This window comes from Xyrauchen texanus, chromosome 27, assembly GCF_025860055.1.
Source record: "Xyrauchen texanus isolate HMW12.3.18 chromosome 27, RBS_HiC_50CHRs, whole genome shotgun sequence".
Taxonomy (NCBI): Eukaryota; Metazoa; Chordata; class Actinopteri; order Cypriniformes; family Catostomidae; genus Xyrauchen; species Xyrauchen texanus.
The window spans coordinates 26775497-26798537 of NC_068302.1; the positions used below are offsets into that span (position 1 = coordinate 26775497).

The 23041-nt window shown below is 40.2% G+C and overlaps 1 protein-coding gene across 1 annotated transcript in view; it reads left to right on the top strand.

Moving 5' to 3' along the window:
* Positions 1-23041, top strand: part of LOC127620676 (IQ motif and SEC7 domain-containing protein 2) — a 136373-nt gene that overhangs the window by 102687 nt on the left and 10645 nt on the right. The window contains exons 3-11 of the mRNA XM_052093872.1: positions 6272-6557; positions 8973-9173; positions 10581-10757; positions 14062-15119; positions 16330-16491; positions 17336-17458; positions 17797-17963; positions 21407-21546; positions 22113-22238. Coding sequence (XP_051949832.1) covers positions 6272-6557; positions 8973-9173; positions 10581-10757; positions 14062-15119; positions 16330-16491; positions 17336-17458; positions 17797-17963; positions 21407-21546; positions 22113-22238 — 2440 coding nt within the window. The remainder of the gene's footprint in view (positions 1-6271; positions 6558-8972; positions 9174-10580; positions 10758-14061; positions 15120-16329; positions 16492-17335; positions 17459-17796; positions 17964-21406; positions 21547-22112; positions 22239-23041) is intronic.

Sequence of the window (23041 nt, forward strand, 5' to 3'; positions counted from 1 at the left end):
AGAACATCTGCTAGCTGGTCTGCACATCCTCTGAGCACTCTGCCAGGAATGTTGTCTGGTCCAGCAGCCTTCCGTGGGTTGACTCTACGTAGAGTTTTCCTCACATCTGCCGTGGTAAGACAGAGCACCTGGTCGCTGGGAGGAGGGGTGGACTTCCTCGCCATCACGCCGTTCTGCACTTCAAACCGAGCGTAGAAGTCGTTCAGCGCATCTGGAAGGGAGGCATCTTTGTCACAGGCAACTGATGTTGTCCTGTAGTTGGTGATGGCCTGGATGCCCTGCCACATGCGCCGCGGTCACCGCTGTCCTGGAAGTGACTGTGGATTCTCTGGGCGTAGCGCGCTTTGCCTCTCTGATTGCCCGTGACAGTTTGGCCCTAGCTGTTCTTAGGGCTGCCTTATCGCCTGCTCTGAAGGCGGAGTCTCGGACCTCAGCAGCGTGCGCACCTCCGCAGTCATCCACGGCTTCTGGTTGGAGCGTGTGGTGATGGTCTTGAGAAAGTGACATCATCAATGCACTTGCTGATGTAGCTGGTCACTGATGCTGTGTATTCCTCCAAGTTGGTAGAATCGCCATATGTTGCAGCCTCCCTGAACATGTGCCAGTCAGTACACTCAAAACAGTCCTGAAGAGCAGAGATGGCTCCTGCTGGCCAGGTTTTCACCTGCTTCTGAAGCGGTTTTGTGCGCCTGACGAGCGGTCTGTATGCTGGAATTAACATAACAGAGATGTGGTCTGAGTAGCCGAGGTGGGGCGGGCTCCGCCCGGCACGCCTGGGATGTTTGTGTAAACAAGATCAAGCGCGCTCGCCCTCTCGTTGCAAAGTCCACATACTGATGGAATTTAGGGAGCACTGTCTTGAGATTTGCATGGTTGAAATCTCCGCCACAATAAACAGTCCGGCCGGGTGAGCGCTCTGCAGTTCGCTCATAGCCCCATACAGTTCACAGAGCGCTTCCTTAGCGTTAGCGCTGGGGGAATGTAAACCCGGTTATGCAAACAGTGGTGAATTCCCGTGGTAGATAAAAAGGTCTGCATCTAACAGTCACAAGCTCCAACAGCGATGAACAGTAACTAGAGACTAGCATAGAGTTCTTGCACCATTCCGTGTTGATGTAAACACACAAGCCACCACCGCGAGTCTTACCGCGAGAGAGCTGTATTTCTGTCGGCACGAAACGCAGGCGCAGCCCGCCTAGCTGAATGGCGGCATCCGAACTCTGTCGCTGAGCCACGCCTCCGTGAAAACAAAGACGCAGCAGTCTCTAAACTCACGCCGCGTAGCCTGCTGGAGTCGGATATAGTCCAGTTTATTGTCCAGGGAGCAAACATTTGAGAGCAGGATAGACGGAGAGCCGGCCGGCTAGGGTTTGTTTTTAGCCTAGCATGGACCCCCGCCTCTTTCCGCTCGCTTGCCGCGACACTGCTTACGACGCCCTCTCCCCGCCACCGGCATCAGGCGACGCCGAGGGCTGGAGGCCTGGTCTCCGCAGCAAGCCGAGTACGCCAGTAGCGCCTCCTGCAGGTCATCATGCAGCTTGGTTTTTGCATGAGTCTTATATTTGAGTAGTGTCTGGCGATGGTAGACACGTAACACTGGTTGCTCCGATGTCCATGTGTTGCAAAAGTCGGGCTTTTTAACAAAAATAGCACCATTGTGGATCCGAGTGGCCGCTGCGTGCTACCGCGCCGCCATCTTGGATCAATATAAATTGTAACTGCAGTGTGTTACAGTTACTTATGTTTTGTATTTTATAAATATGTAATCCCGTTACATGTATTCTGTTACTCCCCAACCCTGCTTATATGGAAGAAAGAAAGCCAATCATGTTTGGAATGACATGGATGGGTGAATAATTACAGAATTTAAATTTATGAGTGAACTATTCCTTTAAAGCTAGGGGTTTGTACAAATCACTAGCCCTAAGTATGAGCATTATTAAAGCTGATTCATGTCTTAGCAAGCACCACTGATTCATTATGTATGAATATGTGTCAAATTAGGCCTTTATGCAATAAACAAATGGATAAATCCAAATGTTTTTGAGAGTTAAGGAGAACTGGAAACATGGATACCCTAAATATTACATTTGCTCTGTGTAGACAGCAGGCAAGAAAGCTTTTGTGTTTTATAATATTGTCGGAGATGTTGGATTTACTGAGCTGTAATGGCAATAGAATATTTGGAACAATCTGTTTGTGAAATTGGTGGCTTAATTCACAATAAATGGGTGATGTCTAAGGTAAATGTTCATTCTTACAGTACATGTATTGGAACTTGGATTTAGTGTGTTTTAATAAACAGTTAGTGCCAGTTATAATTTGCCCTCTATTTTATTTATGAAGACACTTGTCATTGTCATTGTAGTATATTAACATCTGTTTTAGTTTACTCTCTTTCATTTGTAAACTGATGCCATGCTATATATGGATTGTAATTTGTTTGTACGATAGTGAGTTGGACCAGTACTGACTTTTGTGTGCCTTTGCATGGCTTGCCCCAGGGGGTGGTGACAGCACGGTTCACCCACATACACACACACATGCATGGACCATGTGACCGGTATCCTTCCCCAGCTGCACATACGTCATTAGCTATCATATATAACACACACATTCATATATGCACACACATCTACCATCTCTCATGCTAATCGCAACAGCAGGATTGCATGGCTAGATTACTATTCCTGGACACACACACACACAAACCTGGTAGACAGGAGAGTAAGTTAAACAGATTTGTATTGCCTGTGTAGGACTGTCTATGCATGAGATTGAGAGAGAGAGAGAGAAAGAGAGAGAGAGAGGTTGCATGCAAATTTCAATGCTGATTTCAATGCTGATTTTAGATAGAATCATGCATTTTAGAGCCATTGACTATAATAGTCATACACTGAATGTTACAATGTGTAGCGATGTGTTACTGTTTATTGCAGACGAGGCTATTGTTTTAGCTTTGCTATTCCTGACAAAACTCTGTTTTTGTTGCCATCTTGGTAGGTACCGTTCCCCTGGTGTGAAGAGATTTGTTATACATAGAGTAGAGAGATATACTGTGTATGTGTGTGTGTGTGTGTGTGTGTGTGTGTGTGTGTGTGTGTGTGTGTGTGTGTGTGTGTGTGTGTGTGTGTGTGGGTTTGGGTGGTTTACGAGGACTTTTTTTAGGTTACAAACTGGTAATTACAAGGGTATTATGCTATAAATGGGATTTATGAGGACATTTCTAGTGTCCCCATAATTCAAATTGCTTAAAAAAAAACAATGTTTTTTTTTTTTTTAAATGTTAAAATGCATACATTTTTTTGTGAGGGTTAGGGTTAGGTTTAGGGGTAGGGTTAGAGTTAGGAGATAGAATCTATAGTTCGTAAAGTATAAAAATCATTTTGTCTATGGAGAGTCCTCATAAGGATAGCCGCACCAACGTGTGTGTGTGTTGTGTGTTGCTACTGTGCTGCTTGTAAACTGCAATCACACTGCAGTAATTGACAGATATTCAATGCAGCCATTTGGAAACTCACTGCCATGATTCTACTGATCCTAGAACAGCTCTTACACAAACACACACTTTCTCGTATTCAGTCGCAGACAACATCATGTATGAGAGTTTGTGAGTGTTTACATCTTTAGCCATGTGGTTCCATCGAAAGACCAAACTCCCGCACAGAGCCCACGCCTACATGTGAGTAATCAACTGAACAGCACAGAGAATAATGAAGGTTAGATGTTGCGTGTAAAGATGTGGGAGAAAAGATTATGTTATGGTAATAAGACTGTGATTTATTGCAACTGTCAAATAGTGTTTCGGTACAATGTGCATTACTGACATGACAAATTATTCTGCATTTTTGTATTTGCAGCTTTAAGGGTTCATGTAAAACCTGGAAAAAAGTGTTTCCTGGAAAAGTCATGGAAATTAGCCTATTGAAAATCTTAAATGTCATGGAAAATTCACGGACATTATTATTGTGAATATTTATTTTTCTAGATATGCTTTGCTCTAAAATATTTTATCAGCCAAATATTGCTCTTGTGCAGAGTAAAATTTGCTTGCAAACCATAGTGATGAATGATCATTGAGGGAATTTTTCTTTTGTGTCAGTTCTTTTCCGTGAATCAGTCAAATTGGTTCACAAGTCAGTCTGAATAATTATTTTGAAAATCATTATCCAGAAATCTCAAACAAATGGAAAAGTCATGGAAAGTATTTGGTCAAAAGGTGTGGGAACCCTGTGTTTAGTTGCATTCAAAATAACCAAAGACCAATATTTTAATTAATTGAAAGAGAAAAGATGATTTATATGTAAATGATATCAAATAGAATTGATATTTCATTGTCACTTGCTTATATTTTATTATATTATATTTTAGATTGTATAAATGTATTAAAGCAAACAAATATGTAAACAATTAATGAATATAAATAATAGATATTTTAATATAATTATATATTTATATAAATAAATGACAAGTAATAATATAAAATATGTATTTGTTTATTATAAATAAATAAAAAGCAACTTCCTGAATAAATGTGGTTTGCTTTAGCGATGCTGACAACAGTAAGTTGACTACTTACTGGGGTACCTCAGGGATCAGTGCTTGGGCCACTTCTCTTCTCCATATACACAACATCACTGGGACCCATCATCCAGTCACATGGTTTCTCTTACCACTGCTACGCTGATGACACGCAACTCTACTTGTCTTTCCAGCCCAACGACACCACAGTGACCGTTCGAATCGCTGCCTGTCTGGCAGACATCTCGGCCTGGATGAAGGAACACCACCTTCAACTCAACCCTGCCAAGACCGAACTCCTTGTCTTTCCAGCCAACTCGGCTGTTGAACACAACATCACCGTGCAGCTGGGTCCAACTACAGTTTCGCCTTCCAAAACGGTCAGAAATCTAGGGGTAACCATTGATGATGAGCTAAATTTCACAGACCACATTTCAAAAGCTGCAAGATCTTGTAGATTTACACTCTACAATATCAGGAAGATAAGACCCTTCCTCTCTGTACATGCCACACAACTGCTCATTCAGTCACTTGTCATAACTAGACTGGACTACTGTAATGCTCTCATTGCAGGCCTTTCTGCATGTGCTATTAGACCTCTCCAAATGATCCAGAATGCAGCAGCACGTCTGGTCTTTAATGAACCTAAGAGAGCACATGTTACACCACTCTTTGTCTCTCTCCACTGGCTGCCAGTTCATGCACGTTTTAAATTCAAGGCCCTGATGCTGGCATATAAAACAGTCACTGAGTCTGCTCCAGCATACCTAAAAACATTTATGCAGAGCTACGTTCCCACCAGAAGCCTGCGGTCGGCTAAGGAACGTCGCCTTGTCGTACCAAAACAAAGAGGCACCAAAACACTTTCCCGGACTTTCAGTTTCATCATACCACGGTGGTGGAATGACCTTCCCAACTCAATCCGGGAAGCTAACTCACTCTCTATCTCCAAAAAACGGCTAAAAACACATCTTTTCCAAAAGCACTTAACCGGTCAATAAAAAAAAAAAAATAAATAAATAAAAAATTACATTTCTTGTTGCACTTAAATCTGTTTTGTATACTATTATGATGATAGTGAAACTTTGTAATATGGCACTTTTTGTACCACTGTCTCCCTAAGATGATTCGCTGATGTTCTTCCTCTTTTGTAAGTCGCTTTGGATAAAAGCGTCTGCCAAATGAATAAATGTAAATGTAAATATAAGTTAGTCATCACAGTACAGTACTGTACTCCTGCTTCATGGGAAGAGAGGTGTTGAAGGCTGACTTTGCTTTATACACATCTTTATCCTTGTTCTATGCTGCGTTCTCTCTCTCTCATTTTCTCTGAGTCATCATTGAATGACTCAAATCTGATCATTTCTAATGCTTGGCATCTCTCATTTGACAGTATGCCACACATGCCACTGTTTTTCCCTTCTTCTCCCACCTTTCTCTCTCTCGCTCTCTCTCTCTCTCTCGCTCTGCTTCTCCTTCTCTTTATGCACCATGTCCTCTCTCCGTTTCTCTTTCACACCCCCTCCATCTTCACTTGTTTCTCTCTCATTCTTCTGTTCTCAGGCCAGATGGCTGGGCACTAGCAGGGCTACATGGGCATTTCAAATGCTAATGTTTGTTAGTTTGCTAATATGTTTGTCTACACTGGTAAATTTCAGTGCCAACATTACAGACTTGTTTTAGTCTCAACTTGTCAACAGATCTTTTACTGGTAGTTGTTGACCTAGAGCTCTTTCTCTTTATCTCTCAGTGTGGATGCAGATCCTCAGTGTCCGGACACAGGAAGCTTTTCTGATACCACCTGCAGTCAGGGCCCATACCTGGGAAATTCAAACCGCTACAGGAACATTCGAAACGCTCCCGGCCCTCAGGGGCCTACAGTGGATCCTCCAAGCCCAACGAGCCTGGCCTGGGCTCAACGGACGCGACACCAGCCCGCCAGCCTGGCTCTCCGCAAGCAAGAGGAGGAAGAGAGCAAGCGCTCCAAAGCGCTCTCTGACAGCTATGAGCTCTCCACAGACCTTCAGGACAAGAAGGTGCTAGAGTGTATTTGTTTGTGTGTGTGTTTGTCTCTAGAAACATAAATACCATTTCACAACTCTGCTGCACATATCTGGTCCTGAAGCACCATTTTTATAAACCAGAACTGTCGTAGTAAAATGTTTAAGTGTATTTGGCTAAGGTGTATGTAAACTTCTGAGATCAACTGTACATGTCCTACAGTTGATATCCAGCTGTCTCGCTTCAATGCTGCATTTCATGCATTCATTTTTTGTTTATTTTTCAGAAATCTAAACACTTTCATTTTCGTTAGTTCCAGGCATCCAGCCAACAAACGACATGGTCCACATTTTAATGCTGAAAAATTTGACAACTAAACGGAAATGTTCTAGGAACAAATGTGTCAATTCCCAAACCCTTTCAGAGACCAAGATCTCCTATTGCATATTTTGAATGTACCAGTTCATGCTTATCAGTGTCATGCCACAGAGTTGGTATTAGATGGTACTACAATGGCACTTTGATATGTACAGTGGAAGTAAATATTTGCCATAATCATGTACCATGTATTTAAATGGTACTCAGTTTTTATTAATTTGTATTGTATTGTACTGTATTATTTTGTAGCATGGTATTAAGTTGGATGCACTTTATTTTACAGTACGTGTACTTTCAGTATACTCACAGTGTACATACCCAAGAAAGTACTAAGTAATATTAGGTAACTACATGTACACACTATGGGTTAAGGTTAGGGTTAGAGTTAGGTTTAGGGTTAGTATCTAGTAATTACTATATTTGTTATTATATAGTAGGGGCTGGGAGATATGTAAACTATATTTTTGCGATAATTTCCTTTATATATTTCCTAGATATTGCGATTACATTGTCAAAACCCCCTGCCATGGGTCGGTGCATTTTTTTGCTTTATTGATTTTCCTTTAACAATTGTATTAATTTATTGAAACCCAAAAAACATAAACAGAAGACATTTCTAAATTCAAATTGCACTTTAAACTAAACAAAAAAGCAATAAAATAACGAAGTGATCAAAAAATCTTATTTAACCACCTCCACAAATCCAAACATTTACCGTCTCAAGTGGCTTGAGACGGTAAGTGTCTCAAGCCGCTTTACATGATTTGCATCATGTAATCCGCAATCCAAGAAAATAAAACAAATTAAACTTACAGCACCTCCCGATATTATCAGAGATCATTTTCAACTTTCTCATAGAGAAAATTATTCTTGCAAACAGTTTTCAGATGAATGAAACAGAGAAAAAAAGATTGAAAACTTTTTACATGCACTTGTTCCACGAGGCTTTTGCTTTATGCCTCTGAAAAAACTGTGAATTAGACACAAGCACTGACTTGGCTTTTTGTCTGTCTGTTCTTAAAAATTGCATGTCTTTGTGACCAACAGCATTTCTTGTCATGTATCACTCCGAGACATCTTACAGGTCATCAGCCTGTTGCTGGTAGATGAGCAAAATTACCCAGGCATGAAAAACATTTGGACAAGAAACTTGCGAACTGTATTCAACCTCATCGCATTTTGTGGGTGGCGGGTGTTAGTTTCACACCCTGGCCACTGTTTAATATATTTGGTGACTTCCCAAATCCATGGTTTTGCCTTTTCCCAATTTTGTCAATGATCGTCTGTTCGCGATCGGCATTGGGATCTTTGTAAGACATTGTCGATTGCCGATTACATCGTCCTGTCGCCCAGCCCTAATGTAAATGTAGAACAATACTGTAAAATTAAGTGTTTTAGTTACATGTCTAAAAAAAAACATATTAATAACTTGGTAGTTTGAAGTAAATTCAGTAATATTAATGAAAGGAAACTATGTTTACTTGCTGAAGTGTTGGCGCTTCCTGATAGTTTTGTGCTTAATTTGTTTGTCAGAACTCTCAGTGGCACAAACTGCCTGTATCCACTCATGTGGTTGTGTTTCACCAAAGCCATCTCACAGACTGCCACTTTGAACTACATTTATGCACTGTGGAATGTGCATAATGTCCTCCAGCCATTTTAATGTAAAGCCAAACTTCCGTCATCTCGCATAAGAGAAAAAATGGGATGGGAGTTATCATCGTATGGACCTTTTTCACATTTCTGGCTTTAGAACGCAGATGAGACTGTAGCATTAAACTTCTACAGCAGTGAATGAGAGACCACAGCAAACATAATGTTAGTGCTCCCATTTGCTCCAACAGCACAATAAAAAATTTTATATATACATGACTTTCCAAAAGAGGAAATAATAGAAATTGGCATTACAAAAATAATTATTAATGCCAGGGTAATATAAGCATAGTATAGAGATGTAAATGTACATTAAATAATACAAAGCTTTTAATAAATAAGCTTTTTACACTCTTGTTTCAACCTCATTCTTTTTTCTTGCTCTCTTTTTTTGTCTTTCCATCTATTCCTTTTTTCAGGTGGAGATGCTGGAGAGGAAGTATGGCGGTTACTTCCTGAGCAGGCGAGCGGCTCGAACCATACAGACGGCGTTCCGTCAGTATCGTATGAACAAGAACTTTCAGCGGCTTCGCAGTTCTGCCTCTGAAAGCCGAATGACCCGTCGAATCATCCTGTCGAACATGCGTTCGCAGTACTCGTTTGATGAGCGACAGCCACAGGTAATGGAATTGTGCATTGGTTATTATGATCACTAAGAGAAAGCCTACACAGAGCAGAACATTCTGGACCACAATTAATGTCACTATGATGATGACTGGCAGCTTCAGCCTGGAGATGATTCTTTTATGTAACATTTATTATGCCGTTTTATGTGGTGCGTACCTAATTTTAATACTATAACATGGTTAGAATTACATACTTTGTTAATATTCATTATGTGATAGAGATATCAACTTAATACATGATTTCTCCATACCTTTGATGACAAAATCTGTACAATGTGACTATGTCACAAAAGTATAAAATATTTTAAATAATTAAAGTTTAATGCAGATTTACTTTTAGCCCTATTTGGACGGGATACGTTTTCTAAACAATGTTGGAGTTTCAATTAGTATCAACCGACGTTTGAGATTTAATGTACTGATTCGGACGGGACTCTTAAGGTGGGTTTGTCTGTTTTAGATGTAGGCGTTACAGAAGCCTTAACACATAATTTAGTTGATAAAATTAACATATCTTTTCAACTTGCTCAAAATTCAACTTGATTACATTTAAAATTACTTATCATTTTAAAATTTATTTTAAATAATTATTTAATGTATTTATTTAATTGTAATTTATTAATTAAACATTATAAATTATTTATTTAAAAAAGACTATTAAAATAAAATTTGCATGAGTTTATAGAAGTAGCTGCTTATAATAAACCTAATTAAATAAACAATATTTATCTGTGAATTATATAATTATTACATTATGTAATTGAGAGGAGAAATTAAGGTATTAATTAATCTTACCTGATATTACATTGGCTAGTCTTAGCAGTTTCCACAATTTGGCTGTACTTTGAATTTTGTTTAGTTATTTTTTCTGTCGGAGGGCAAAAAATCTACATCCGAGTGGAAAGGCACGTAGCAGGCAGAAGATTGGCATGAATAAGTACAATCTTAACGGTAGTTCATGTAGGTAAAAATACATGAAGACAAGCGTTGTGAAAATTCAACATCAGCAATCACAGACATTTGCATTCAGATGGGATTAGATTTCACAGAGGACCCCTGAGTTAGCTGAAAAACAGTAGGTAATTTGCTCTGTAAGTTGTACAGAGGTTGTGTGAGAAAAACACAGACTTGTCAGATTCAGACAGGATTAAAATATAAAAATACTAATTTCTATAACCTCCTCAGGGAAAACTAGTTCCGTCCGAATAGGGCTTTTGTGTGTAGGAGTTTTTAGAGATGCATTGTTAATTTCACAAGCTTGATATGAATGTTTGTCAGATTGAAAATTTTGATATGATGTGAATAGGCACTATCACATTAGATCACAATACTCACCAGTAAAGAAACTGTGAAAACAAAACAAAAATGTATATCACATTTTCTTTTCCATAATTTCTTTAGATGCAGCCTCAGACACCTCAGCAGCAGCAAGGTCGATACACCAGTCATCACAGCTCATCTCTGGGCACAGCTGGCCAGCCGGGAAACCCAGACACACAGCAGGAGGCTTATTCACCTGCACACAGTCCTTCAGACAGGGAGGAGTACTCGCATGCAGACGATGACTTCAACAAACAGGTGAGTGATTTGTGAAATGTATGGAATGGTTTTGGAAATTGCATTGAAAAGAGCGATAACTACTTTGATTCGGCATAGCATTTAAGATTTTGCTATAAATTGGGCTAGTATTTTGTTTTCCGTTTTAGTTTAAAGTTATGTTAAAGATTTAGATCTAATTTCATTATAGGTCAGATATCTGGACCAGTAGGTATAGATTAGGTGCATAGGTTTAGTAATAGTAAAATTTTCATAATTAGATTTGTCTTAAATTGGTTTAAATTAGCTTTACATTTTGCCTGTGAGACAATTATGTTGTTTGACAGCTGACAACACAGGCAATATGTAACTCATGCAACATTAACGTTATACCTTTGGTGAATGACAAGCAACAGCATTACTTTAAGGGAATACTTGTTACTTCTCACTTAGCAGACACTTTTCCCCCAAAGCAATTTAGAGTGCACTAATCTCCCTGGAGTGACCTGGTGTTAAAGTCTTAGCACTTAGGCACAATGGTCATTAGGTTCAACCAGTCACTCTTCAGTTCAGTGCTCACCCATAATGGAGAGTAAAGTGATGAGTGATGTTTGTCTTGCCACCCAGACCTTTAACTACCATCAAGCACATCTGACTAGTGTGGGCTAGTGGACAACCAAAATTGTTTTTTAATGGCCAATATAAATTCTAGATGCAATATACAAGACCAGCACAGCTGGTCACCAATACATGTTGTTTTTTGGATTCTGGCCCCCAATAAGGGATTCTGGTGTGCTGCTGTCCCCCCAAGGCCTTGTACTAAGCTTAACCAGACTTCCTTAGTGGGACCAGCTTCACCAGAAATCTTCACCTGGCCAATATACTGTATGATAGAAAATAAAATTGTATATAATATTTACTCAAAATGTAAAAAAAAATATTAAATTAGTGATTAAATTAATTATTTTTATTTTTGAATTAAATTGACATGGCCATTGGTGGATTTTGGAACGAAACATAAGACTGCAGTTCATTGGCCAGTCAGGACAGTTATCGGCTAATGCCACTAATCTCAAAATGACCAAATACTAGCCGATTAATCAGCCTGGCCAATATATATATATACCATACTAAACTATATATACAACTATCTTGTATATTTAAATAAACAATATTACAAACAAGAAAGATCAAATAAAAAGCATAGAAGAAACATATACAGAAAGACAATTATGAATCTTCAGAGGTATCACCTAGACAGAGACCAAGACTAGACCCTTCAGATCAAGACCTATCCCCAAGACCAAGACCTGTCAACTAAGATGCTGAATTTATTTTGAAGAATCTCCTTCAAAGTTTTCAAGGCTCTGACATTTTCCAGACAGCTATATAGAAAAAAACAGTCCCGTTTTACAAGATGCCTTCGTAATCCAAATCCATAAGTGTCACAAAGCAGTTTATTCTTCTACCGTAATAAAAGTAAGATAATGTCATATATAACTCTTTATTACAGGCATAATTTTTAAAAAGAATAAAATAATTCTAAAGGAATGCTAATAGAATGTTAAAGGAATTATAAAAGTTTCAGTTTAGTTTAGTTTCAGTTTATCCATGTAACCCGCACACACACACACACAAGACGAGACAGTCACAATGTGAACAAACACTGCTTTATTTAAAGAGCAGGCGAAGGTACAGTAGGGAAAATCCAGATGGAGAATGGTCGAGGAAAGCGTAGGGTCGAGAGCCGGGGAATCAATATATAAACAAGGGGGCAAATCCGGGAGAGAGAAGTCAAAGGGAGCGTGAGGTCGAAGCCGGGGAATCAATATACAAACAAGACAAGTGAGAGGAAAAGACAGGGGAACAAGGGGGGCTGGCAAGCTAAGGGGTAAACGAGAGGAGTACAAAACTAGACGAGACTAGCGGGGGGCGAAGATGCGGGGTAAACTAGAACAATAACCAACCCGGTGAGACGAACGGGTTGTGATATATATAGGGGCGAGTGCAGGTGTAAACAATGATAGGTGATGAGACGAGTGCAGGTGAAACTAATGTGGTGACTGAGAGCGGGCGCAAGTGTACATAATGTTCTGGCCATTGGGAGCAGGCATGTGAGCCCGAGGGGGGAGATAGTGTACGAGCATGTGAGCTCGTAGGAGTAAAACGAGTGTGCAAGCTCGAGCGAGCAAAACGAGCATAGAAGCTCGAGGGGGCGGAGCGAGGGAGCGGGAAGCGAGCGTGTGCTCGGTGAAGCCGAGCGTGCGCGTGATCTGGACGAAGGGGAGCGCGTGTGCGTGCTCGAGGAAGCGGGGATGGGGCAGAGGAGCGGGGTTCGTGACAATCCAATAGGATCTTAATGTATTCAAAGTGTAGAAACGATGTAAATAAGAAGTTTGTTGAGCAGTGTAGACAGCTTCATTGATTATAACGGGAGTTTTGGCAAGAGTGCAGAACTCAGTCAGTGAGTTTACGCTGAACTGAAGTGACTGACAGCTTCAGTGATTATAAAGGGAGTGTTCTTTGCTCACTTTCTGTATATAATTCAATCACAATTTGAATCACAGTTGTTTTTCATGCTGCTAATGAGGAACAATGTGAAGTTGACCATTCAGTCACTGTCTTTATTTACTGATGTTTAGAACAGCAATGAACTAATTCAGGAACAAAGTTCTCAGCTTGTTTGGGATGTGTAGCTACATAAATTATACAGTATGCAATACATATATATATTAATCAGTATTATTAATAGCAATTACAGTAACATAACAGAATTACATAATTGAGAAATAATCTTCAATTATGATTTTAGTCATAATCATGCAGCCCTACTCGTGCCAACAACTCATAAGAATACCGGTCACTCCCGCTTACAACTCTCCCAATGTAACAAGATTATTGGGTCCTGTGGCTACCGCAAGTACAGTCATGGCCTCTACTATTGATTGCTTTGTTAGACCATAGTTCTTGCACTTACATCCATATGATGAGTGAGACGGTGCTTCTCAAAGCATGCACGATGACACAAATGCAGAAGTACTTGCAAATTCGCCAACTATTTGTTGAAATAATTATCGCATTTAATGCACTGGTAAATACACTGCAGTCTAGAACAAGACACTGAGTAACAAGACCCAGACCCAGACCAAGACACTGAGTAATGAGACCCAGTTCCAGACCAAGACCACCTTTAAATGGCCTCAAGATGTCTTGAGAAAGATGTGCTTTACATGCACACCAACTACCAAAGAAATTTAAGAACTGAGTCTGTTTCAATTAAAAAGTGGGGGGAAAGTACACCCGAAATTTGAGATGTAATAGTTTGCATGTGTGCTTCCTCACTCAGGTGACGTCGCTGGCTGACTCTATGGATGATACTTTAACATGTCAGTCAGGACGAGGGGACTCTCAGGATGGTGGCGGGGGAGGCGGTGATGAGGGTGATGATTTCAGTGAGTGTGCATGGAGCAGCAAACCCACCCTGCGCAGGGGGGTCTTGGGAGAGCAAGAGCGACTAGGAGTCATGCATGAAGACAGCACAGCCACCTCGTACAGCGATGTCACGCTTTATATGGACGATGGCATTCCGTGTTCACCGCTGTCCATTGAGCGGGTTCCCTCCAGCACGGACACGGAGTACTGGGGCATCAGCAGGGGTGTTGGAGTTCGTGAGGACAGTCGGGACACGGAGGGTGGGGGGAGCAATAACAGCCGGCGTAGCACGCCATGCACGGAATGCCGAGATTACCGCTTACGTGGGTCCCACCTTCCTGTTCTTACCATAGAGCCACCCAGCGACAGCTCGGTCGACATGAGTGACCGCTCAGACCGTGGCTCCCTCAGCAGACAGCTGCTATATGAGCAGGAGCCTGCTGGTGGCGGATCGCCCCAAGGAACTCTTAAACACAACCCTGTCCCTCGCTCGCCCAATCCCTGCACGGCACAGGGCCAGACGCGACCTCCAGGCCGCCCCATCCCTTCGCCTTTACCTACGCACCTACCACACCACACCATAATGCACCACCACCATCACCCACACCTTCACCATCCAATGCACCAGCACCCTTTGCCACACATCCATCACCCCTACCCAGACCCCACATCCCCCTCCCCTACCCAGACTCCACTTACGCCACTCTCTTCCTCGTCATCTGCGCCGCTGCCCCCTACTGGGCTGGAACATTCGGATGGTGATAACGACTCACTAAACTCCACCACCAACTCTAACGAGACCATCAACTGCAGCTCAGGCTCTTCTTCCCGGGACAGTCTGAGAGAGCCACTGCCTCAGCTAGGAAAACAGACTTATCAGAGAGAGAGCCGGCACAGCTGGGACTCACCAGCTTTTAACAATGACGTGGTGCAGAGGAGGCAGTACCGCATTGGACTCAACCTCTTTAACAAGTAAGAGATGCTCACAAGAATGCACCCATATCAGTCTAGTAATAAGATTGGCAGTTTGATGCGTCATATCTGGGTAGTTGGCATTTTAAGTTGAATTTTTAACCAGTGACAAGTGTCCTGACGTGCTATACTTCCTATAAAGGTATTTTAAAACTAAAATTTCAAAAAATGTATAACATGCACATTTTATATAACATGCCTTTTTTCGAATTAATTGAATGACTTCATGGAGTTCTTGTACTTCATTAGCTTCATGACTGGACTGTTTAAGTGAAAAAAGAAAAAACATAAATTAAATGTTCATTTCACCCAAAAAAATTGTTCGTATCCTAGTATTCAGGACATGATGAGCCCAGATTTATTTCTATTAACTTGTTATTTGACTTATTTGCCTAATACCTGTGTGAAAGATTACAGAGGATGTATGGCGGGACTGTTATTTTAACATGCCCCTCTATTATAAATCAAGGATAATTGATAATGAAAAGTAACTGTAATGATTCATGATGCAAGATTCATGTGTTATGAATGATTTAGCACTTTTAAAAGTACACTTTAGAAAATGAACTTATGAGGAAACTAAACTGAGAAATCAAATTGATTTTGAGATCAAATGTCAGAAACCAATAAAAGACAAGACGATTACACTAAAGACAAAATTTGTATCCAAAATTGGATCTCCCACACCTATGGGGCAATTTATAGTCTCCAATTCACTTATCTTGCATGTTTTTGGACTTGTGGGGGAAGTCAGAGCACCTGGAGGAAACCCATATGGAGAACATGCAAACTCCACACAGAAAGGCCCAGTTGAGCCGGCATTCGAACCCTGGACCTTCATGCTGTGAGGCGACAGTGCTAACCATTTAGTTTTGATCATGGTTTTGGAGGGTGAGGGGATGTCACATAACCTGTCCATGTTGACATTCTGCCTGATTTGGCAGTTTGATTTGATGCACAGTCTTATGACATCAAAAACAAAAGATATGGAGAGTGTTCTCTCCTACCTTTTTTTTTTTTAAACAAGCCTATTTATTTTTCTATACTAACTACTCATGATTATATGGTTAATTGCATCTTATTCATTTAATTTAGCAGGGTTTATCCAATCAGATTTGAGAATAATAGCCATCTCTCTCTCAGTCTCACATTATCTGTTTATTTTACCCTTACACTCTCTGTCTGTCTTGCTTTCTCGCTTGTCTTCCAGGAAACCAGAGAAGGGAATCCAGTATTTGATAGAGAGAGGCTTTGTATCAGATACACCAGTGGGCATTGCACGCTTCATTCTAGAGAGGAAAGGCCTGAGTAGACAAATGATTGGGGAGTTTCTGGGAAACCGACAAAAACAGTTCAATAAGGATGTGTTAGAGTAAGTACTGATGTTTTTCTTGTCTGCCTGTCTTGCAGCGGCAGACTGTGTAGACTGAGTCAAAACAGCCTGGAGGCACAAAAGCCAGATGCTGGCTAAAAAAAACATCTGAACAAAAAACATAAGTTTGCAGATTAATTTAGAGAAAAGCTGATAAATAAAAGTAGAAGTGGTCAGGCAAGTTAGTAATTTTTTTTAATTGCTTCTTTGTTTCTTCTGCCTTTGTTCTTTCTTTCTTTCTTTCTTTCTTTCAAAGATCCAGTATACTGCTGCTATAAATAAGACCTTTGGCTTATACAGGCTATTATGTCATCAGAATATTTTGCGTTTGACTATTGGAGGGCATCTGGCAAATTAGAGGAATATAGCCGTTATTACATTATTATAATTTTTTAACATTATTATTATACACAGACAGCAGAGTAAATGGAACACTGTGAAGGGTTTAAAGACTCTCAAATGTTAATGATCATGTGTCTCTAGTGGACAAAATGACTACAAGGTACTACATCCTGCATCTGTCCTTCACTGTTGAATTGACTGATCATTTTAAAGTGTTGTTGACAACAGAAATTGATTACATTTGTCACGTGTCATCAACCTATCCTGTGAGCATGACCAAAATAACCAGATTTAAAAAATAGATAATGTGGATGCAGAGGACATGTTTGTATTGATGTCAAATATCAACTGTTTTGATCACAGGTGCAAAAATAGTATTTTTGTAAGTTATAGTGCCCCATAGTATCAGAAATTGATTACATGTTGCATGTGACCTCAGATTGTTCAGTTGTCCTTGTGTTTTAGGTTTGGTTGAGTTTGAATTGTTTTTGTGTTCTTTCAGCTGTGTGTTGGATGAAATGGATTTCTCAGGCATGGATCTGGATGATGCCTTGAGGAAGTTTCAGGCTCAGATTAAAGTTCAAGGAGAAGCCCAGAAAGTAGAGAGACTGGTAGAGGCCTTCAGGTACCCTCTCCTTTTTTTTCCTTCTCTCTCATCTTTTTTTCTTTTTTTTTTCTTCAAAAGACTTTCAAATGATAAACTATATTGCCTTTAAATGGTTTTAGGACTAAGATCAAAGACTTTATAAATAGACAATTTGAACACTGTCAGTGTTATAATGTATATTTAGTCACATTTTCCCCTTTCATATGTCCCTTGTTTTAATGTTTGTTTTAATGTTTTATGCTGATATTTTGGCCAGGTCTGTCTTAAAAAAAGAGATTATAATCTCAAAGGACTAACCTGGTAAAATCCAGTTTAAATGTATTTTTTACAGTGCGCCTTACTCTTTTTTCTCACAGTCAGAGATACTGTGTGTGCAACCCTGCACTTGTCCGTCAGTTTCAGAATCCTGACACAATCTTCATCCTGGCCTTTGCTATTATCCTACTTAATACAGACATGTACAGTCCCAACGTCAAAGCTGAGAGAAAGATGAAGCTGGAAGATTTTATCAAGAACCTGAGAGGTAACCCACTTCACCCATGTTCCTTCTTAAAAAAAAAAAAAAAAAAAAAAACATACACTGGCGGCCAACATTTTGGAATAATGAACAGATTTTGCTGTTTGAAAGGAAATTGGTATTTTAATTCACCAAAGTGGCATTCAACTGATCAAAAAGTATAGTCAGGACATTACTGATGTAAAAAACAGCATCATCACTATTTGAAAAAGTAATCTTTGATCAAAACAATCTCATATACAGTCTGTGATATCTTGATTTGAAGGTCAAGTCAACCATTCACAGCAGAAGATGGGGGGTCTTCATGTTGAACACCGATATAACGCCATCATAGTTCAAAGAGTCTGTCAAATCTCTTTCAAATGAGAGAAGGGATAGTGCATTTAAGTGGTCGTGACAATTCTTGCTCTGTTTTTATATTTGATCCAGATTACAGTTTCTGCACGTCCAAAAACCTAGCATGTCTGTGTTCCCCATTCATGAAACCGTGCAGATTGTTTAATGTATCCAAAAATTATGACACAGTTGGAGACAACTTGGATGCACTGCACAGCACAAGGTTTAGGCGGTGTGAGCTGCAATGCATATAGCGCAAGAGAAAGTTTGCTTCAGGATCATCTGAACACCGCCTTTCTTACCAGATATTACTGCTATTGCATCTAAACTAAACCCCACACACAATGCAGAATCCAACTCCAGAAGTTCCAGTATTTGTAAAATGTTCTTAAATATACCATTTACAGTCAGGTTCTCCATTTCTAGAAAGCCAACAGCCCTCTCCTTTATCACACCTTTGTGAATATATCTTTTACCTGTCACAGTCTTTGTTGTAGGAAATTATTTTAAATGTGGCTGGGTCAGAGGTTTATCAATCACTGTCAAGTTTAATGGGGTTAGTAGCTCAGCAGGCATGCCCGACTCTGTGGTAATTGTAGGCTGTGGTGTATCTGCATTTGCAGGGGATGGGTGGGAGAAGGGCGCCACATTAAGCTTTTCTATATTGCCATGCATGCACATCCAATCAACAGGTGGAACAGTCGCATGTTTCGTTTTTAAATAAAGCTGGGGCTGTCGATGGAGAATGGTGAGGTGTGATTGTATCCTCTTCTTTCTCCTTGTCTGCTCATTTTCATTTGAGAAATTGAAATAAAGTAAATTTTTTAGCATTCTACATTCTTGCTGCATTTTCATGCAAACGCTGCATTTGCGTGTGAGAGAGAGAGATATGTCCGGTCTTATATTCTGTTGTCCAATTACGCTGATTTGAGTTCATTTGATTTTATTGGTCACAATAGCTCATTCGAGGTGTATTAATTGAACAGCTGATGCTGATTGGCTGGCTAGATATTGTACCCATGTTGGTTTCTCTGTAATATTAAATTAGACATAATTGTGCACTGTGATTGGGTGGGCCAGACTGCGTAATAGATGCGCCTGGCCCACCCCTGCCGATGCGTGTGCTCAGGAGGCAACACATGAGAAACTATTTTTATTTTTTTTGCTTCCTAGCTAACAATCAGCATGTGGTACCAACATCGACCAACAGGTGCCACTCTTGGTAACCAAGAAATCTTACAAGACGATAGATGACAGCTGTGGAGCATATGTAACCTGAAGTATATTCATTTAATTGTGGGATTTAATGTATTAGAAGACTCTCAAACATTATTTATTTCCTTGATTAAGATTTGCAAAACATTCTTGTTATCAGGCCAAGGACCCCTTGGTATGTAGAGAGACGGTAGCATATTGTCTGAAAATTGAGTGTTGCATTTTATGCCTATAAAAACATGTATGGTACCATATTAATGTTTGTACATATTTGATGATGTTTACATTGCAAAGCCATTAAAATAATCATTAAATTATGTATAGCAGAGGTCTGCAACCTGACATTAAATGCTATATATAATTTTCCTTTTTAATCACTGTGCCACACCCCTAAAAAAAATACAAATAGATAGATAGACAGACAAACAGAAAGACAGACTGTCCAAGCAGAATAAAAAACATTTGATTACTGATAGGCCTATACCTGTAGTCTTCATCTCATGTTAGTGATCGATTTTATACAGTTAATTTCTGTAGGAGGAAAACATTGTAATGAGGACGAATGACTGTATGCACGTTTAATTATGTTGATTTGCATCGTTAGTTAGCCAATGGCAGCTTGATAATCTCATTGGTAACTAAACTCATCAAAATAAGCCCTTTTTCAGGACACTGTATTTGAAAGATAATTTAGTCACAGTTATAAAAACTTAGGACACTAAAGAGACTTTTCTACTGACTCTGAAAAACACCAAAAGAAAGATGCCCAGGGTACTTGCTCATCTGCATGAACATGCTTTTGGCATGCTGTATGGAGGCATGAGGACTGCAGATGTGGCCAGGGCAATAAATTGCAATGTCCGTACTGTGAGATGCCTGAGACAGTGCTACAGGGAGACAGGAAGAACAGCTGATCATCCTTGTAGTGGCAAACCTGCACAGGATCGGTACATCCGAATATCACACCTGCGGGACAGGTAGAGGATGGCAAACAACAATTGCCCGAGTTACACCAGGAATGCACAATCCCTTCATCAGTGCTCAGACTGTCCACAATAGGCTGAGAGAGGCTGGACAGAGGGCTTGTAGGCCTGTTGTAAGCCATGTCCTTTCCAGACATTACAGGCAACAACCTCACCTATGGACACAATCCCACCTTCACTGGACCAGACAGGAGTGGCAAAAAGTGCTCTTCACTGACGAGTCGCGGTTTTGTTTCACCAGGGGCTTGTCGTCGAAGGAATGAATGTTACACCGAGGTCTGTACTCTGGAGCGGGATCGATTTGGAGATGGAGGGTCCGTCATGGTCTGGGGCGGTGTGTCACAGCATCATCTGACTGAGCTTGTTGTCATTGCAAGCAATCTCATCGCTGTGCATTACAGGGAAGACATCCTCCTCCCTCATGTGGTACCCTTCCTGCAGGCTCATCCTGACATGACCCTCCAGTATGACAATGCCACCAGCCATACTGCTCTTTCTGTGCATGATTTCCTGCAAGATAGAAATGTCAGTGTTCTGCCATAGCCAGCGAAGAGCCCGGATCTCAATCCCATTGAGCACGTCTGGGACCTGTTGGATCAGAGGGTGAGGGCAAATCCTCCCAGAAATGTCTGTGAACTTGCAAGTACCTTGGTGGAAGAGTGGGTAACTTCTCACAGCAACATTTATATTTAACAGCCTTATCAAAGTGGATAGCAGGCTCAACAATGCTACAACATGGGCCACCATCTTGATTGAAATCTAAGACTTTTGAAAACGTCCTTTAGTTCCATATAATTTGGAAAATGATGACGTTAGAAACTGGAAATCAGAGTTTTCAACCAAAAACGGATTAGCGTGGACACGAGTCTAATCAAAGATAATACAGCTGCTTTTTTTGCCACTTTTCATCAACAGGAGTGGACAATGGACAGGATATTCCCAGGGATTTGTTAGTCGGAATCTACCAGCGCATTCAGAAATGGGAACTCAGGACAAATGATGACCACGTCTCTCAAGTACAGGCTGTTGAGAGGGTCATTGTGGGAAAGAAACCTGTGAGTTAAATGCAACTCACACAACCCGTGATTTGCTCATGCATGTCATACTTATAATTGAAATCCCATATTTTTCCCAAGCTTATAGTTAAAGGTTCTGTTCACCCCAAAAATGTATTTCTGTTATCATTTACTCACCTTCATGTTGTTCAAAACCTGTATGATTTATTTCTTCATGGAATACAAACTGAGATGTTAATGTCAGTCATCATTTACTCCCTGCATCTTTTTTCCATACAATGAAAGTAAATGGTGACTGAGACATTCAGCCATTCTGCCTAACATCTCCTTTTGTCTTCTACTGAAGAAAGAAAGTCATACATGTTTGGAACAACATGGAGGTGAGTAAATGATGACCGAAATGCATTTTTGGGGTGAACTGTACCTTCAACTATAAGCTTGGGAAAAATAGCGGTGAGTAAATAAGATAATTTTCATTTTAGGGGGATCCCTTTAACAAAATGCAATGGAACTTTTATCTTGAATTCAGTTTGTACTGGAGAACATATTTTTGTTGGTTAGCATATGTGAATTTACATGTCTTTATGCGCTGTGTGTTTGTTTAGGTGATTTCTCTGCCACATCGCAGGCTAGTATGCTGCTGTCAGCTATATGAAGTTCCTGACCCCAATCGACCACAGAGGAGTGGAGTTCACCAACGGGAGGTCTTCCTCTTTAATGATCTTCTGGTGGTGAGTCTTCCTCATTTCAGCGCTTTTATTGCATACAGATGCAGCAGCCTTGAAAAAATAGATGGTCTGAATGTTTATTTGATAGAGTTTTATCATTTACCCTCTTGTGACATGCACTCCTGATCCCTGGACTCTGCAAGAAGCAGCTAAATCTCTCTATGTAATGCTTTTAAACAGTATGAGATTTTAGTTTGGAATAACGTCACTTCCTGGAATTATGGTGCATTCTTGTCACGTTGGAATTAATGTAATGAACTCTTTTTACATTTTTGGGTTTGGAACACAAAATTAATTTATAGAGGAGTTAAACTTCTATAGAGGTCAATGGGAGTCAGAGGTTCTTTTGTGAATTAAACAGTCCAAGGTCAATACAAATGGTTTCACATGAAGCTTTAGTGTAAAAATAATTCTGTTCATGCCGACAGGTCACAGGAGGATGTCCCTCTCTGTTTCAATGACGCATCATGCATCATATTAGCAAACTATAGTTTTGGCAAGTCATTTAAGACATCTACTTTGTGCATGACATGAGTAATTTTTCCAACAATTGTTTACAGACAGATTGTTTCACATTTAATTGACTACATCACAGTTTCAGGGGGTCAGAAGTTTACATTCAATAAGTTATATGTGCCTTTAAGCAGCTTGTAAAATTCCAGAAAGGTATGTCAAGCCTTTAGGCAATTAGCCAATTCGCTCTTTATAGGCTAATTTGCTAATTGGAGTCAATTGGAGGCGTACCTGTGAATTTATTTTAAGACCTACATTCAAACTCAGTGCCTTGTTGCTTGACATCATGGGAA